General features: G+C 41.4%; 1 protein-coding gene across 1 annotated transcript in view; it reads right to left on the bottom strand.

Annotated features, from left to right (window-relative positions):
- Positions 1-583: 583 nt before the first annotated feature.
- The window catches only part of ttc7a (tetratricopeptide repeat domain 7A), a 72,818-nt gene continuing 53,702 nt past the window's right edge, over positions 584-19,699 (bottom strand). Inside the window, 1 exon segment of the mRNA XM_030747583.1 lies at positions 584-4,272. Within this exon segment, the coding sequence (XP_030603443.1) occupies positions 4,054-4,272 (219 nt within the window). The 3' untranslated portion in view covers positions 584-4,053.

Raw genomic sequence — 19,699 nt, 5'->3', positions numbered from 1 at the left:
GTTGTTGCTTAATGGCTTTTTTTCTCTTTTTTTTTTTTGGAGCCAAAAGTGACCATGTTCAGACAAGAGTGCTGAGTTATTAATGCTAGCAAGGTTAGCAAGCTGCATACATAGCTAGCTGACACTGTCAGCATCCAACTTTCAATAGTGGCTAAAACTATCACTAAAGATGCTTTTTTCTGACTGTAAAATTGGGAATTTTAACATGGGAGTCTATGGGGATTGCTTTCGGAGCCAGCTTTATGTAATGGCATTAAAATATATATCTGTCTGCTAAATGTACATTTAGAGCCAGCATAGCCTTAGAAATCTGTTTTGCATACATAAAAGTTTTTAAAAATATGGCGTAACTGCCCTTTAGAAAACAAGGCTGTTCCCCTTATTTCCAGTCTTTATGCTAGGTCATGCTAACTGCCTACTAAAGCAAATAGTCATGTGAAAAAATGTCAGTAAATTCTTTTAGCACACCTGTGAAAATGACACGCATTTTCATTATAGCCTACAGAAGATTGATTCAGGTAGATGGTAAGGTGACTATAAACAGCAGCAATAATGTAAGTCATAATGAAACTACTGGGAAACATTTATTGAGTTTTGTTTTTTTTTCTTTACTGAAAAATCTTTGGAAAGCACTCAGTCATGTCAAAATGTTTAGCTTTACAAATGATTCGTACAGCGTTTTGAATACATTCTTATGTCAACACGTGAACACTGAAAGCGCCCGAACACTCTCCTTGGGGATCTACTATGTCACATCTGTCATTTTATTAATATATGAGATTATGGAACCACATCTGATCCTCATAACCTCCATCACACCCCTCACCCATCCATGACTCCACGGCCTTGTTTGGTCATCACAGTGATGGTTTACGGTTTCCTTGTTGGCGCCCTGCAGCAGCAGCGCCACCCAGCCCTGTGCCCTCCATCTGCCCCTGCTGGGGTGGCATCCACACGCATGACCTGAATACCACACTTGCATACAAACCTCACTCAAAGTGAGTTGATTGCAAGTTCTATGTTTGCATGCTTGTTTATCATGTGGTGGGTGTGGAGGGTGTGTTGCTCAGGTGTAAAAGTGACACCAGAGTGCTGTGCATGAGTGCTTTGACATCACAGTGACACACATGCATATATGATCTTATCCATATAAGTCTGCATATGTGTATATGTGTCTGTGGTTTCACCAGGTCCAGTGAATAAAACTGCCCGCTGCCATTCTTGAAGACTTTGCACCAGGTTGCTTCCTTCATTAATCTGTCTCCTTTCACCAGAGACGTTTGTATCTGTGCGCATGTGTGCGTGTGAGTATACATTTAAGCATATGTACTTGTACTGTACCTCAAAATGAGTTCATCATGTGTCTCTCATTGTCAGTGTGTGTGTGTGTGTGTGTGTGATTGCGCATGTGTGAGTGCACCATGTAATACTTCACTCTTTCCCCTTGAGGATTAGACCATTCATCTCCCGAAGCCCCTGTGTAGGTGTCTCACATGGTGCTAATGAGGAGAGGATGGAACAAGGGAGAGTCGGTGAGTGAGGAGGGAAAAAAGTAAAAATAGACTTTCAGGATGGAAGAAAAGAGGTGACAGTGATAGATAATCTCTCTGCCCAAAAATCGAACTATTGATGAATGAGGGATTGGGAGTGATGGGGACGTGGGCGGTTCTTTTAAAGAAGGACAGAGAAGGTAGAGATTTGTGTGCTTGCGATGCTGCAGGGAGGGAGAAGAACAGACGGCTTTTTTTTTTTCCCTGAAAGCAAAGGCAGGGACTCTTCCCATAGCACAAATCAATTTAAACCAGCATGAGACATTGATTATAGCTGGCTCATACCTCACATGGTAGCAGCAGACATCAAACAGACACTGTCAAACTTGTAAAACCACACGTGTGTGTGTGTGTGCATGTGCGTGTGTGTGTGTGTCTTCCTTCCCACTGTATATGTGTGTTGTTCGGAGGACCAGATATCTCTCCACTTCCCCAGTTACTCAAACAAGGGGATGGCTGCTAGGCAACAAAGCCACATCACATCACATCAGGCAAGCTGGGAGAGGGCGAGAGATATAGAGGGTGAGAGAGAAAGAGAAAGAGAGAGAGAGAGAGAGAGGTAAAGGAGGAGGGAGTTTGGAGGCAGAAAACTGTGCTGGCAGTATTACATAAGCCGGCAGCCCAGTCCCACTGCTCACATTTATGTGGTTAGGCACTCGGAAGTGATGTCCATTAGTCACAAGTGACAAGGCAGGTGAAGATGCAAAATCCAGCAGTGATTTTTAAAAGCCACCATTGTTTATAATGGAGGGCATTGTGAACAGATGAGTCAAAAAAAGAAAAAAGAGACACATATATGTGCATGGATGAGGGCCTACTGTACCGTACAAATGGAGCAAGCAGAAGATGGACCGACAACATCCCAGAGGGATCATTCAAAACAAACACACATGCATTAAAATGCTTCGTGTACGGACACATAATGATGCCTTATGGAATGACGCGTTAATGCTAGTTCCCATTTGAAGATGAACAGGAGGAAGTGTTTGTGCTTGCGTGTGTACATAAAAGCTATGCCAGTCAACGCCATCATCAAAAATACATCAAAGACCAAAATAATGATGAAGTGGAGCTGCTGCTGTGATGAACAGCACGCACATTATCCACCTATCTGCACTGCCACGTATATATGACACAATATACACTCCATCTCAAGATGTAACCAGCACATCTCTGAACTTATGAACCCAGTGACTGTGATCATTAAAAATATCCCTCATCGTGTCACTATTACTGATGTACTAATGACTCCATAGCAGATGCATGACATTACTTATGTCAGAATAGTAATTTTCTATACACCCCTCATTCACGTGCAAAGAGCTGAAGTCCTCTGTTTCTTTATGTGCACAAACTGCATTAATACCAATGTTGGTGTTTTCACATCAGTGCTATCATTTGATTATCAAAAATATGCTAGGAATGTTCATATAAGTACTGTGGGGCAGTTAAACTGATAATTACCAAAGTGACAAAGGAAAAAATTAAGAACTTTTTCCACTTGAAGTGAAACTGATTTGTTACATGCCTTCTTCTTTAAAATATACTTGAAGTAATACCTAAAATTTAGAAAAACACACTTCTTGTCAAAAGTTAGATGAGTCAAATATGAGCTAACCTTAGCTTAGCTACATGAGAAAAATATGAAGCACAGGGAGACAGCTACCCTGGCTCAAAAGCACTCAAAACAGCAAAGTAAATAAAAAAATAAATATCACACACTGCAGCTACAGGGATGGGTACACCAACAGGGCTTAGAGCAGAGGTATGGATTCAGGAGACAGACACCCTCTCTAGTTTTAAGATCAGATTTAAAACTTTCCTTTTTGATAAGATTTATAGCTGGTGCTTAATCTGGTGACCTTGAACCATGCCTTATGCAGTAAATTTGCACGCTCACTGAGGCTGGTTATGACGGAGGTTTCTTTCCGTTAAAAGGGAGTTCCTCCGTAGTGTTTTTAAGCTTCTATTTTTGTGTTCCTTTTCCTGTTTTAGATGAACATTTCCTGGCTCCAGAGCTGAGCATTTGGATGCACCGACTTGGTCAACTTTTTGTTGTTGTTGTTGAAAATAGATGCTGGCTTGTCTGCAAACACTTGCCATTTACTCACTGAACTGTCCTGAAACTTGAAAAAGTGTGACGCAAACCAGAAGTGAAGGACCACTCGAACCAATATGTTCCAAATCACACAAAGATGCACTTTTAATTTGAAGATAAACTTTCTCCACATCCAGGATGTGTCACACATTTCACAGTTTCACTCCCACTCAGCCCGTAGTTTGTGACTGTTTGCAGACAAATTGGCATCTTACATGCAAACCACAAGTGACCGTGACAACCTGATAACGATAGAGGCAAATTTCCTAATGGCAAAAAACCAGACCAAAAGTAATTATTGATTTAAAGCCCATTTTTACATTGTCTTTCTTCAGTTTATCATAAGATTTTGGCCTTTTGGCAAAAAGCCAAACCCAAAGTTTCAGTCCAACCAAGGCAGGAATTTCAGAGCTCTCTGGGGATAATGATGAAGGGCCGGATGGGACTGGAGGCCTCCAGCTCGAGGGCTGTCAAGAAGCAGTCAGGAGCCTGGCTGCAATTCCGAGACTGAAGAGCCTCACCGAGGCCACTCCACGCTTCGTGGGAGGTGCTGTGGATCTGAACCGCATCACGCAGAACCTTTTCACCTAGATAGACACGCCCAGTTTTCACCAGCAGACGGCCCTAAATGGACAGAGTGATGGAGACATGCAGGAAAAAACAATTTTAGAAATAATGTCACACTTAATAAGTTATATTCAAAGCTCTAAATATGCACAGAAAGAAATATCCTGTTTAGAAAACAAAACTGGATTCAGCAAAAAAAACCCTTTGGAATTAAAAAGTAATTAAGGAGTAAAATGTTATTTAAATGTTTGTTTTAAGGGGAAGATTGCTAGCTGAGTTTAACATGGTAAAACTAAATAATAATCACTTTGAAAGAGTCGCAGGATAAACGCTGACCTTTGGGTTGCTCTAATGTTCACAGAATGGAGATTTTACATTTAATTTTAGTACCTAGGCATATTTTGTTTTTATCCTAAATATCTACCATCAAAATGTTTTTATGGCATGATAAGATCAAGCTAGCAGATGGTGGCTTTTTGCTAAAAACCCAAATCTTGGATTAGAATGCCTGCTGTCCAGCAGACGAGTCGGGACGGCAAAAAACAAAAACGGAAACACAAGAGTCGTATTCAGCTGGGATTGTACAGCTGAAGGGAGAAAATCCACAAATGATGAGATTAGGAGCAACCTTCTACAGAAAGATGATGCAGTATGTTAGTATGCAGGCACACACGGTAACACATGCACAAAGAAACACATGCACTGATGAAAACTGGTAGCGTGCTTATGGTTAGAGAAAGACTGCCTGAAGGAATCCTTTAAGTAGATGCGAGTTATTTGCACTTCCTGCCCACGATTTGCTGACGCAGACTGTGGCTTTTTGAATGACTTAACTGATTTGGTTAGTGTAAATACAGAATAACAAATCCCAGACCATCACACTGCACTCCTTTCTTTTAGTAAAAGTTCAGTGTTTCCCATGGATTTCACATTCGTTCTTCTGCTCTGAAAATCTGCTGAGTTGAATGAACATAAAAAGGACTCTGCTGTCGACATCCATCTAAAGGACTTGCTGGAGAGGCAGGCAGCTATTGCTCTCTTATTCGTTTATTATAAAATATATTATAAAATAAAATATACAATTATAAAATAATTGTCACTTAAGACACTTTCAGAGGGGAACCTTAAAACTGTATTGTTTAGCATCTGTGTGCCTGCTTTTAAGCACATATGCAAACCCAACATCAATAATGCCACAAATAAAATTCAAATCTGTGAGAAATCTTTAGCTTGGTGTGGGCTAATTTGGACCCCATTTGGAATATAACAAAATTCACATATTCCCAGAGTGCTGCATTTAACTGGGTGAGTAAATGTCACAATAACAGACAAAAAAAACTTTGTAAATCAAAGTTACAGGGAACTGAAAAAAACAAAAGTTTATAATGCAGCCAGCCTGTAGCACTGGTAGTATTTGTTCATCAACAGCTAGCATAATGTTAGCCAGTGGCATCCCTCAGAGCAAGCAAGGCAATCAATGTTTGTCTAGTGAAATCTAAAAATAAAGATCAATTAAAACATACCAAAGTAAAACTGAAACAGTAGTCTGTCATAAAGCTTCTGGCCTGTTTGCATCCACCCTTAAACTAAATTACATCTTGTTGGCTATTGACTCTGGAAGCAAGATTAACTCTGCTTCACTATGATCCCACTAAAATCTGCATGTCACTAGTGTTTTGTAGGTGTATCTGTGTCTCACTGGGCTGTCCAAGCTGAGAGGTCAGCAGCCTTTTCTAGTTCTTTGCACATGTGGATAAACCTCTGGTCTTCAGCAGGACACTGATGGGAGACTAGCATGCTAATCTGGCATGCTAGACAAGCTGTCGAGATCAGTTACCATCTGCATATTGTGTGGAAACAGAGTAAGTAAATGAGCTTCTGTAATTTATCATCGTAACTGATATGTTTCCTCTTACTATCCACCTGGGAGAATATGTGTAGAGGAGTTGGGACACAGTGTGGGAAAAAAAAAAGAATAACTCCTTTAAATGTTACCAAGGAAAGCTTTGATGATGGAGAAAGGACTTCAACCATCGCGGGTTTAATAAAACAGACAAGTTGAACAGGTGCAGACTCCACCAAGACTTTAAGAGTAACTCTGTCTGAGAAATCAGTTGCTTGACTGAATGTACTATGTTAAACCAGCTGCTTTGCTAACGCACAGCCTTCATTTTTTTTTTTACTGTTTTTAATCCATCCATAGACATTGATGATTAACCATGTCACACAGTGTTCAAGCCTTTTAATTCAGCTGTATTTTTTTTATTATATATATATATATATATATATATATATATATTTTTTTTTTTTTTTTAATGTACTTTAAAATCAAAGTCATCACAAGCCACTGATGTTAGCCATGCTTATGTCTCACTACACACAAAAGTCCTGTTCTCTAAGTGAAACCACAGGTAAGTGCAACCTCAAGTGTTTTCTGATTATAGGTTTACTCATTGCCATTATCAAAGCATCAGTAAAAGACAGCTATAGGAGTTAGCTGCCTACATGCTGTGCCAAGCTGAATGCCTCATATAACCATTATTTGGGATATTCTTTCACTGATGTCAGGGGTAGGAAAAAACTGTCTGAGACCGCACATTTAGAGCAGGTTGAAGCCTTAACTTTGGGCTCACAAGGATTAGTTGCACATGTTGCACATACACTATATGAGAATATCTCCCTGTGTGTCATTCTCAAGCTTGGGTCCCCTTCCAGAGGCCTGGGAGTTCTGCGTAGTATCTGCAGTCTTCTGTTCAGAGACCTCAAATGTTGTGCCTGGAATGTGGTGGAGCCACTCTTCAAGTTTTAGGGTTACAGCTCCTAATGCTCCTTTGGACCACTTTGGACTTTATTTTCCACATTTGCTCCAGTTGTTCCTTCAGCCCTTGGTAGTTGTCTGTTTTCTCGTGCTCCTTCCTTCTGATGTTGCTGTCTGCCTGGATTGCCACATCTATCACAACTGCGGCCTTCTGCTCCTTGTCAACAACTACTATGTCTGGTTTGTTGGCCAGAACCTGCTTGTCTGTCTGGAATGTGAAGTCCTAATAGACCTTAGCCCTTTGGTGGGGTCTCCCATCAGGACATGGGGACTTTGGGACCATATATGGCACAGATATTCCTGTACACTATCGCAGCCACTTGGTTGCACCTCTAAATGTATGCAGTCCTAGCTTGCATCTTACATTCTGCTACTATGTACTGGATGGTCTCCAGCACACTTTTGCAGGTAACGCTTTCTTTTAAGGCCCGCCCTTAGGCCGTAACTATCCTTTAAGTAAATTTTAGTTATGTGTAATTACGCCGTAATTATTTTTACTACGGCAGAATTAAAAAATAATTACAGCGTAATTAAAAAATAATTATGGCGTAATTCCACATAACTAAAATTTACTTACAGGATAGTTACGGCCTAAGGGTGGGCTTTAAAAGAAAGCGTTACCCTTTTGCACAGTCTGCAACTTGGATCCTGTTGGCTGTGGTAGATGCCTGCCTCTATGAATCTTGTGCTTAGGGCCTGTTCATGTGCTGTCATGATCAGTGCCTCTTTGCTGACTTTTAAGCCAGTGTTTTTTAACCACTGGTAGGATTTCTTGATACCAGCCACTTCATTTATCTGTTGATTGTTCAGGACCCCATACAGGGGCTTGGTCATCCATATCGTTCCTTTTCCTGTTCCTCATCACAGTCTATCTTCAGGGGCCTGAAGAGGCATTCTTGGAGCAGCTGATCTTGGGGGGCCATTTTCCTGATAATATCCTGAATTCACAGATGCGCTGGGTTTCATCCTGAATTGTGTTCTGACACTGGCTAATCCTTGCCCTTGCTCTTTCTGTTGTTCATAGAGCCTCAGGGTGTTGAACTTTGGGTGGAGGCCTCCGTGCATTTGGAAGAGTTGTCGTGTCTAGATATCAGTAGCATCTGTCTCCTCCTGTGGCCAGCTTTTTATTCCAGCTGGGTATCTGATGACTGGTGGGGTGTGTGTATTGATGGCTTGGATCTTGTTCCTACTGTTCAGCTGGCTTCTCAGCACCTTCACAGCCAAATATGTCCAGAAGGTAAGACATGTCTTACCTTCTGGACGTATTTGGCTGTGACCAACCTTTGTGGGTCTTTATCATGGTTCCTGTTGGTCTGTGGGATACCAAGGTCCTAGTAGCTGTCCTGTATATCTGCTATTCTGCCTTCTGGTGACTCCACCCCTTCAGTCTGGATCGCCTTCCCTCTCTTTGCAACTGTTCAGCCACACTTATCCAATCTCACTGTACATTCTGTATAATGACAAATAAAGGCATTCTATTCTATTCTATTCTACACTGAAGTGTCCTCACTGTAGCTCCTGGTAAGGTGGATCAGTGAGTCAATGTCTTGCTCGCTCATGGGTGGCATACAGCTTGATGTCATCCATGTGTAGGAGGTGGCTGATGGCCACTCCACTCCAATCTTGTATCTGCTCTTAGTGAAGAGCTGGCTTTGGGGTTGAGGCCTATGCAGAACAGCAGCGAGGACAGTGCCTTGGTATATTCCATACTTGATGGTAACTTGTGTGACTGCCTTCGAGTTGGCCTCCAGTGTTGTCTTCCACAGTCCCACTGAGTTCCTGATGAATGTTATTAGCACAATATTAACCTTATACAATGCCGACCACTCCAGTATTCGTGTGTGGGGCACTGAGTCGAAGGCTTTCTGGTAGTCAATCCAGGCAGTGCTCAGGTTGGTCTGCCGGGTTTTAGCGTCTCAGTGTACTGCTCTATCAACCAGGAGCTGGTACTTTGGCCCCTCTGGTGTTATTTCCAATGTCTTTCTGAGCTGTGCTCATGTATTGACTCATGTGCCTACTCAGCTTGGTTACTACAATGCCTGAGAGGAGCTTCCATGTTATGAATAGGCAGGTAATCGGCCGGTAGTTTGATGGTGATAGTAACCTTGTGGGAATCCTTCATGATCTGTGTTAGCCACCCTGGATGGATTTTTGGAGAACAGGCCATTTATTTTCTTGGCCACTATTTCTCTGGTGTATCTTTTCAGTGTAGTTGCCAGAGCTGTGAGCCTTTGTTTGGTAGTTTCTCGAGCCTCAGTTATGGACATGATGTTGTACCCCTTTCAATCCGTCCGTGTCTCTCATGAGACCATTCTGCACCTAACTGACTAACATCCTTCTGGGCTACTCTGATTTTGACCTCCGGCCTTTTTCTCCACACATGTTCACATTTGCAAGGATCTCCTCTGGTGGGACCCTGTTAGTGAGCTGGGGAGGTTGTGCTCTTAGTTGAGTGGCTACCTTGAGTCTAGCCACAATCTTCATCCTCAGCTTAGTAGATGCATCTGTCATTGCAGGTGGCTGAGTATTATCTAGTTCATCAACTAAACTACTTGAACTACTGTTTGTACTGCAAATGGGTTTTTTTTTTGATATATTAGGCTGAAATAAACAAAAAATCATGCAATTGTTACATTTACACAGATGATACTAAATTGTTCAGAACATTCAAAGACATTGGCATGGTCCTTTACAAAACATGGTTTCCTGAAGAGCTTATTTACAGTGGAGTGATGGTTGACTATTGCCCTAGGCTAGGCCATGAGTGGTGGGTATGCATGCAATATTCACACTCACTGGTTTTACACTTTATGAATATACTGTATATACTATATATGCACAAAGCTGAAGGAGGAAGGAATGAGCAACAACTGTCATTACATGTAAACTCTAAGGATGTACAAACATAATAGGTGATTATAGTCATTGCAGCGAAACGCATATATTAAAAAAATGTATGTGAGAAAGAGAAGAACATTATGGATGATAACTTTTAACACCATGTTAAAGGTCATACCTCTTAATGCATAAGTTCTGTCTCTGTGGAGCAAAGCTCCACTGGGAGTCCAGCAGACTAGAATATCACACAACTGGCCAACAGCATGGAGTCAAGTCTGCCTCACACACAAACATCCTCTACAGGCGCACACACATAGGCAACCTACAGTGTCACATGCACACTCAAGGTGACAACAGGCAGCCAGTCTTGCACAATCATCCCTTGACTTACTTTGACTATCTGTTACACACACACAAACAGACACACACACACACGCATTCACTGAGCTGGCCTGAGGTCAGACAGACGAGTCTTGTTATGCAGTCTCTGCTCACAAGCTTGAGATTAATTGGGCTGAAATTCACAAAGCTGTCTAGGGGCTCTGATGCAACTTTCAATAAGAGTGCACACTCTGTCTTCCTTCTTTCCTCTGTTCTCATTTTTCTCACTGCTGCTCTGTGGAAAACATGGAGGAATAATAAAACTGTTGGTATGGAGAGAGCCTCTCACAGGATGTGCACACAGCTCTACAAGCTTGTGTGTGTGTGTGTGTGTGTGTGTGTGTGTGTGTGTGTGTGTGTGTGTGTGTGTGTGTGTGTGTGTGTGTGTGTGTGTGTGCGAACATATGTGTGCATGAATGCACACATGTGCGTGGGTGTATGATACATTCCTTGCTGCTGGTTTAGTCACTAGTTTCCACATTTCACTGTCTGTGCTCTTGTCTCTAAACTCACATGGGTTACATTGTTTCTACATTTTTGCTTACTGGACTAACACACACACACACACACACACACACACACACACACACACACACACACACACACACAGCCTTCCATTTGTACCCTCTATATCATGTAGACTGGTAACCATGGATTCTCCTAGGTCAGCAGCTCGATCAAATTAACTGTACTGTACTAGATATACTTACTGTACAGTATGTACAGTATAGTGTTTTACTGGAAGCCAATTCAATGTTGTTACGGGAAGTCACGGAAATAGTTCATCTTTTTCAGGAAACAATCATTGGTTTTCCTTTTTTTAAGTAAGCTCATAAGAGTTTTGTTCTTTTTTTTTGTACCAGAGCTGGCTATGGAACGTGGTAAGCTCAGCTTTGTCATGTCCTGGGCCGTTGGCCCAGCGTTTTGTGTTAATTTATTTCCTGAGTGTGTCCTCCCCAGTATGTTGTCATGTTCCCAGTGTTGTGACTCGTCTGCGTGTTCCTTGGTTTATCACTTCCTGTTTTATTCTGTCAGTATGATTTCCCTGTGCTTCGTGTCTAGTTTTGCTTCCCCCCCGTGTGATTAGTTTCATTTGCCTCACCTGTGTTCCCACCTGTTTCCTCTTCCCTCATTAGCCCCTTGTGTATTTAAGTCCTGTGTTTTCCATGCCTGTTGTCGCGTCGTTGATGTTTTGTGCCCGCATGTTCCTGTGTTCCCTGTGCCTGCCCTTCGTCTCCCTGTGCCTCCCTTCCAAGGTTTTTGTATTTGTGTTTCCCCCGTTGAAATAAATCCCCTTTTTAGTTATGTTTGCTTCTGGAGTCCTTCATGTGAGTCCTTCCTCGTCCGTTTCCTCCCCGGCCATGACAAGCTTAGCATATAGAGCTTGAGGTGATATGTGAGAACAATTTGTGATTCAGAGGAAGTTATGTTTCTAAGCTGTTTGTTGACAGTTTATCCATCCACCACTGATATTCCTGTATGGTGTCTCCGGCTACAGCAGGGGTTAACAGGAGAAACAGCCAATGACAGATTCTGGTTTTTCTCTCTGTATAGTTGATGAATAACCTGGCAACATTACGGCCCAGTCACCACATAATGGTGGATTTGCTTGTAAAGGCTATAAACTGAAATTCAACTTTTGACCAGTTGTCAAACTGACCTATTGCGTACTGTCTCTGCTGTTCTTTAAGGGTCTAATACACAGTAACTATGTGCACACACATGAACACAGAAGGGGAAAGAACAAGATCAGATGTGCGATTTTCACCAATTTATCACAGTTAATCACTGTATTATCACAAAGAGATTGCATGTAATTGCCAACTTGGCCCCTTTCGATTGCAAACCGGTAGCAGACTGACTCCATCATATTGCCATTTTATCTTCATCTTCACCAAACTTGCTTTGAAGACAGAAACTTGTTGCAAGTAGTCGCAAACCTGGCCCCCCATTTTCGAAGCAACCATTTCAAAGGCAACAAGATTGAATAGTCATTGTTCATTTTTGCAATAATTTTGACTGTGCTGCAGTCTCCAGTTACTGTTTTCCCTAGCATGACTGTAGCACTATTGGCCAGACAAGATTTTAGAAAAAAATTGGCAACATCCTCTTTGGCCGTGAATGCACAGATATGAGACTGAAATTAATGTCCTTGGAAAGGACTGAACTGTTCACAAGAAATAGTTTTAGGGAAAAAAGAACAGGACAGATTTCCACTGAATGTGAGAACAAGAAGAGAAATTCAGACACAGGACATCCACTAATCAAAGGCCTGGCACTCTCCCTGTCCACATGACTGAGAGAAACACATTGAAAAATGCTGATGGTTAAGCCATTGTTGCTCAGTGTCACTGGTGTTTGTGTGTGTGTGTGTGTGGGTAGGTGGGTGTAAATGAGGCAAAGTGTCTTTGGATCAAATTTGATTATAAATCCAGCCATTACAAATAATAAGGGAGTGGGAAAGTGAACAAACACATTAAAAAAAAAAAAAAAAGACATTTCAATTGCCACCAAATGTTTCTGGCATTCCACTGAGAAAACTGATATCTAATAGTTGGTCTTTAATTACACCCAGCCATCTGTCGTCGGTTTTACCTAAAGCTGATCCCAGTGAGCTTGGCAGCACAGGTTTGTTTCTTTTTGTGCCGTTTAAGTACAACCGAACTGAGCTGAGCCAAACTCTACGAGTGGGCACTAGTGTTTTCATCAGTCTTTCAAGCCAAATTTTTTTAAGCAAACTTTTGAAATGCTTCAAACTACAAACAACATTTAATTAAGTGCATTTCCATCAACTAGACTGAAGAGAATGAAAAGAGGCTTCCTGGATGTCACAAATAAACAAACCCAACAGAGATTTGATTATAGGATTGATTAGCATTGGGGAAATTAGTTTTTGTTCTTTGGTGTCAGCAGATATTATTCATATTCCATACTGTGCAAAGACAAGAAGAACACTTTGTAATATTCTACCATACCAGCAATAGCTAAGCAGCTCCGCAGAGATTTATTTAGAATAATATCCATCGAATAACTTCTTTATTACCAAAAACTTTTTCTGCCTCAAGTGACCATTACATTTTTTTGGTTACAATGTATTTTGCATACAAATACTTGGATGCAACTATAAAGCCACACATACGTAGATGAAAAGGGTTTCAGCAAAAGTGTCACTGGGTGTGGAGACACTCAGCAGAATAATAGTTGTATGCTTAAGAGATATAAACACAAAATCAGTTTGTGATAAGATGATCATATGGATTGTTTATCAGTTTAAAAGAAAAAAAAAATCAACATCTTCTAGACAGCGGAGAGACAACTGACCTCTAAATTTAGACTTGCAATCTGCTGCTGTCAACCATGCCGCCTACAGACCTGTGACTATCCACTATGACTATCCAGATGACTATATATATATATATATATATATATATATATATATATATATATATATATATCATGACTTAATCCCCTGCCTTTCAACCAAGAGGAGTGCTTTACTTGGACTTCTGATCCCATCAAATATTTAGTCTGGACGGGCAGGTGAGCCAAGGCTACTGTATTTACCTCAGCCATGTTGGCTTTGACTGTGTTTCATTGTTATTTCCTTAATATACAGTTTACTTTTTTTTTTTAGCAGTTCAGCATTTTCAGAACCATGTTTAATTTAATTATGTGAGAAGACCAATGTCACTCTCATAAGTGTCAGTAAAATATAAAGTTGTAGGCAATAGCTGAATAGCTTTAGCTTAACATACAAGAGGCTTCCAGACCACAATAATTTTTGCATTCAGTTCCAGCAGCTGTTCGAGGTTTTTAGATGTTTTTTCTGTCCACAACGCAGGAACTCTGGACCACTGCAGTTTTTATAACTATGCTCTGAGTATTACTTTGAGTGGTGTAACTGTATGTTGATTAGTCAAACAATTAATGTAGCACTGGTACCTATCACTAAAAATATCTAAACACTGATACACAAGAGCTCTTAATGTTACCCTTAAAAAAAATGAAAAAAAGAGCACAGAAAAACGAACCTCCAGTCCAATCCAGGTTTTATCAAGTCTATGTGAAGAAATAGAACTTGATATTTTCTAAGAGTAAAATATAAAACTCGTGCAGTTCCCTTCAACTTGCTAGGGGTCGTCCACCACTTGGAAAGGCAACGTAGAGTCAAAATGAAGAGCCTCAAATGTGATTATAAGAAAATAAAAGAGTAAAACAAGAAGTGTCGTTGCATTACCAACTGCTGGCCAGCCATTACATCACTTTATAGTGCGAATGCAAAAGGTCCACCAGGACCTCCACAGTGAGTATGTAACTTTTGGGAGTATAGTGTATGTTTGTCTGATACCACATACAGTCCAATAATTGGGGAACTCTTCAGACATGCACAGTGACTTTTCAGACAATACCTAACATAGGTGAAAATGTCTAGTTGGATCAGACACGAGCCGGTGTTTGTGGTTTTTGCTGATGTGTGAAAAATGCACCGATATTCTGCTAGAGTGTGGGTGCCACGCATGCTGCCCCCTGAATTCTAGGCATCTAGGCAGCTTCCTCAACTAAACTACGTGGAGTATTTCCAAACAAATCTGAGTTGGACTATTCTCTGTTGTGTTTTACATGTGCAAACTGTGGAAAATATTCTGACCTGATTCTCAATTCTCAATTGTCTAAAGTTCATGTGTGAAAAAGTCTTAAAATAACTCGGAATCTAAACACCCACCGGTTGTGATTTTATATTCAGTGTTTAAATACTGGAGTGGTAATTCCTATTCCTAGCTCTCAAAAAGAAAGGGAATAAGCAAGTTTTGCTAGAAGTGTTTCTTAAGGTGTCTAACACATACAGCACATACACTGAAGCTACAGTTGATTCCTTCAAGTGAATTCTCACCTTACTGCACATTACATCACCTAGATAAATATATATCAGAATAAAAGCCGACAAGGCACACACTAACTCGCACATCCACACTGACGTGGATAGAGAGCACCTGGAACGAAGAAGAATGAAAGGCAGAGTAGAAGTAAGTAAAGGGAAGAAAGAAAGGAAGGGAAGAAGTGCGAGTGAGCGAGAAAGAACTAAACTGAGAACAATGAACAGAGAGAGAGAGAGAGAGAGGAAGGGGGAAAAAAGGAGAGGCGTCAAAGAAAAAGGAAAAAATAAGTGAGTCCAGATGAGCCATACATAGCAACGGAGGTACCAGCCAACTCCCAATCGTCTTTCTGTTTGCAGCACCCTCCCGACTACCACCACCACCAACCCACCCAACCCTTGATTTTTTTTCATCTTCTCACTCTCTCACATAGATTCAGTCTCTCTCTCTCCCTCTCTCTCTCTCTCTCTCCATGGTTATCAGAGGTCGTGCTCAATAGAATATATTTCCCTGGTTGCTAGGCAATCCCATAAAGCGGCGAGAACGAGCAAAGTGATATAAATAATGTATTTGCATTATCTAATCAGCTGACAACCACCCCCACCCACACACAGAGGGTGAGAGAGAGAGAGAGAGAGAGAGAGCGAGTGAGACAGGGATGGGGGGGGGGCATTTGATAATTGGAACGCGATTAATTCAGTAAGCGCAAAGCCTTCGTCCTTGAGAGTATGCATGCATATGGGAAGCTGTGTGTGAATATGCTTTTGCTGGAGAGGGGCGAAAGTAAAGTGTGCGTTTGTGTGTGGCTGACTCAGAGCAGGCTTCACTACAGAACGAGAGAGATGAGATGTGGAGGATGTTGGGAATGGGTCAGATTCATTGCATACCAATGCCGGAAGCAAGGCTGGGCCATGTTTCAGGATCAGCTAACCATCAGAATACACACACACACACACACACACACACACACACACACACACACACACACACACACACACACACACACACACACACACACCAGCACAGATGTACCACGTGCCACACATAAGAACAAGTCGACCAAATGCTTACCGTAATGAGGTTAACAGCACAAACAGGCAAATGTGTAACAGCTACTCCCATGATAGACAAATATAATACATGCTGAGATGTAGCCAGTGGACTGTAGCGACCAAGAAATAACTGAAAATCCTTCGTGAACCACACACACACAATCACGCTTACACACACACAGCATACCATAGTCATATACTGCTTTCCCTCACTACCACACCCTCCATCCATCCAAAAATACTCTGAAACCGGCAGCTGACCAGAGCAGTGAGTCACTGTCTGATCACTGCATTTCTTTGCCTCTCTTACAGGGAAACCATGTGGACAAAGCTGATGCTAACATATAAATGTGGAGTGAGTAAAGTGGTGTGCAGTGAATAAGGGAAGATGGTAGCGGTGTGTCACTATGTACCACACTGCAGGGGTTGGTGAGCTTCTGCATGGCTTCCAGTAATGGGTTTCCCTTACTTTAACTTCCCTTTCCTCATCTAATGCAAGAACCGTGGAGAGAATTATGACTTCACCCCACTCTAGTTGGAATCGGAGAGTCTATCCGATGCTGTGTTACACCTCAAAAAGGCCTTTGGTGCTGTCATTGCTGATCTGCTCATATAAGAGTAACTTATAAAATTTTGAGGACTGATGTCAATCAAAATGTCTTTGGTTGGTAATTTTGATGATTTGGCTAATCAGACCTAATCACCTTTCAATTCTGGTGTAGTGCTCAGACATGCGAGTGGTATTGATGTTCTAAATAGCGTTGATGTTCTAAATCTCATAGGTTTTTTCGCAAAAACTTTGAGTGATGTGATTTCAAGTGGAACATCAGACTCCTGAAGACTCAATGTAGGATTCAGTGAGGCAGGACAAGAACCCACAGTGGAAACCTGGTGGGCTGTTAAAGACTTAAATTCTAACAGCAAACCATCTCTCTTAAGTGAATCACTATAAAATGTTATTTAATAGTGATTTTAAATTGTTCCATTCAGGGTACAGTAACAAACATATGTGAGAGGAGTCCAGTATGAACTTATGGGGCAAAGTCAGCAAACTTTTAAAAAAAAATTTTAAGCATTTTTTTTTTTTTTTTACAAATGTTTCTACACATGCAGTTTTAATGTCACAGTGACCTTTCAAATGAAAGTTATTCAGACAGTGCCTCAAAATAACTGCCTGGGGGACTTCAAGAAGCTGCTGATTGGTGAAACTAGCTTCCAGAAGCAATCACATGATAGACATACCCTGCGTTATCCTCTTTTTTGACTCAAAAGAGGACTATAACTTACAAAATTGACATCATGTTGTTTCAAATATGACGTGAAACTATTAGGCCATAAACCCGTCAGGCAAGTGTTTACTGAGGAGACAGATCAAGTGAGCATTTTCCAAAGATTTCAAAACATACACTCCTTTTTGCAATCAGAGGTGTCGCCCCCTACTGGATATAAGAAAGAAGGCAGGTTTAAGGCAGTTATGTATTGGCTTCACTTTTTAGGAAGTAACATATCTTTTGCAGTTCATATGACAGCCTGGACGCGCATGATAAACACACTAATAATAATGGTGTCATCATAATAACACTGCATTTTCACAATATATATGAGTTTTACTTTTAAGCCACAGAAAGAATGCATCTGTAGTGTCGGTACCATCAAAACATCTTCAGGACATTCAAGGAAAGTACAGTGCGTACTTTTGCAGAATAATAACTCAAGTGTAAGAATATCTACCAAGAATATCATCAGAATTCCCCTTAAGGCACAGCAAAAAATGGGCCACTGGCACACAAAATATCCACAGCAGATACTGTATAAAAATAAATGGATGAAAGAAGAGCCACACAGTAGCACAGAATAACTGTAGGTCGATTTCTGGCAGGCTGATGCAAGCCACAAATATGGGCAATGCTCCAAATAAAATGTCCCACACACTGTCCCACTTAGGCTCCATAACAATGCAAGAATGCAGCTATTTACCACATTCCCCCATTAGCATGACGAACATATACTCCACAAACTTTAGCATTCTATGTGCAGAATTTTTGTATTTGGGTCAGTTTGTGCCTCCTTTGTGCCTTTATTCAAGTGCACACATATAGTTTACTCCAAAAAAAAAAAAAAGCTCAAGTAGTCCACATGTGCTCCAAATCCATGGAGGAAGGCTGGCATACACAAACACAGTCATGCCTATACACATGCACATGCGTACACATCCTCAAACACTCAGACCGAGAGCACATCTGTCCTGTAAGAGACCCAGAGTAGGACACTGCCAGCTGGCTTTGTTTCAACTTCTCACCCCCTGGGATTGGTTCTCCCACAGGCCAAATATGGAAGAGATGCGTACCTCTGTCTAACCCAGTGGGACTGCACTTCTACACACACAGACACACTCACATGCATCCAAAAGTGTGCTGTAGGAGCAAAAGCACTAGCCTTATGTGGTCACAAGAAGGCTAAAGTGATATCAGCCAGCACATCTCTGGTCACTATGGAGACCACAGTCATTGTGTGTGCTTGTGCGTGTCAAGTGGTGCAAGTCTTGGATTTGAGGAATATCCCTCTCTGGTCCCTTCACCGTGACAACAGAGTAAGTTCAAAGGTCAGAGAAGCTGCGGTTAATCCTGTGGATCATCTGGAAGACAGACTGGGAGAGAGAGAGAGACCAAGCGAGAGAGTGGGTGGAAGTGGGCGAGAGAGGATCTTTACAGTGCAGCAGTGAGAGAGAAAAAGGATCTGCTGGGATGAAAGGAATGTGGGGGAGTGATCAGGAAAGAGAGAGCGAGTCTTTAAGCACTATTTTTCATTTGCTGGTGATGGACCAAAATTTGTTTGCTTCTATTTTCTGAAATTTTAGGTTTGCCTGCAACGAAGCAACACATCTCAGAGGATGACAGAGCTGTGCTGTGATAAATGAGACTGAAACTCACAGTACCGACACAGTATAGGGAAGAAAGAATACATGATTACAGTATGAACAGCCACTGCTGCAGACTATTATTAGCAGCAAATAGCAAACTTAAAAATAAATTGCTCAATTATACAAGAAAAATCCAAATTAATTCAATTCAATTCAATTTTATTTATGTAGCGCCAAATCACAACAAACAGTCGCCTCAAAGCGCTTTGTATTGTAGGTAAAGACCCTACAATAATACAGAGAAAACCCAACAGTCAAAACGACCCCCTATGAGCAAGCACTTAGTGACAGTGGGAAGGAAAAACTCCCTTTTAACAGGAAGAAACCTCCAGCAGAACCAGGCTGAGGGAGGGACAGTCATCTGCTGTGACCAGTTGGGGCTGAGGGGAGAGAGACAAGACAAAAGACATGCTGTGGAAGAGAAAGAAACAGCAGCCTAGGCCTATAGCAGCATAACTAAGGGATGGGTCAGGGTCACCTGATGGATGTTTCTAATTTTCGAAATATTACGCAAATGCAAAAAAGCGGTCCTACGTATTTGTTTAATATGTGCATTGAAGGACATATCCTGGTCAAAAATGACTCCAAGATTTCTCACAGT

Source organism: Archocentrus centrarchus, chromosome 15, assembly GCF_007364275.1.
Source record: "Archocentrus centrarchus isolate MPI-CPG fArcCen1 chromosome 15, fArcCen1, whole genome shotgun sequence".
In the NCBI taxonomy this organism is placed as follows: domain Eukaryota; kingdom Metazoa; phylum Chordata; class Actinopteri; order Cichliformes; family Cichlidae; genus Archocentrus; species Archocentrus centrarchus.
Note: the sequence above shows the minus strand (reverse complement) of the source record. Positions and strands in the feature narration are given on the sequence as shown.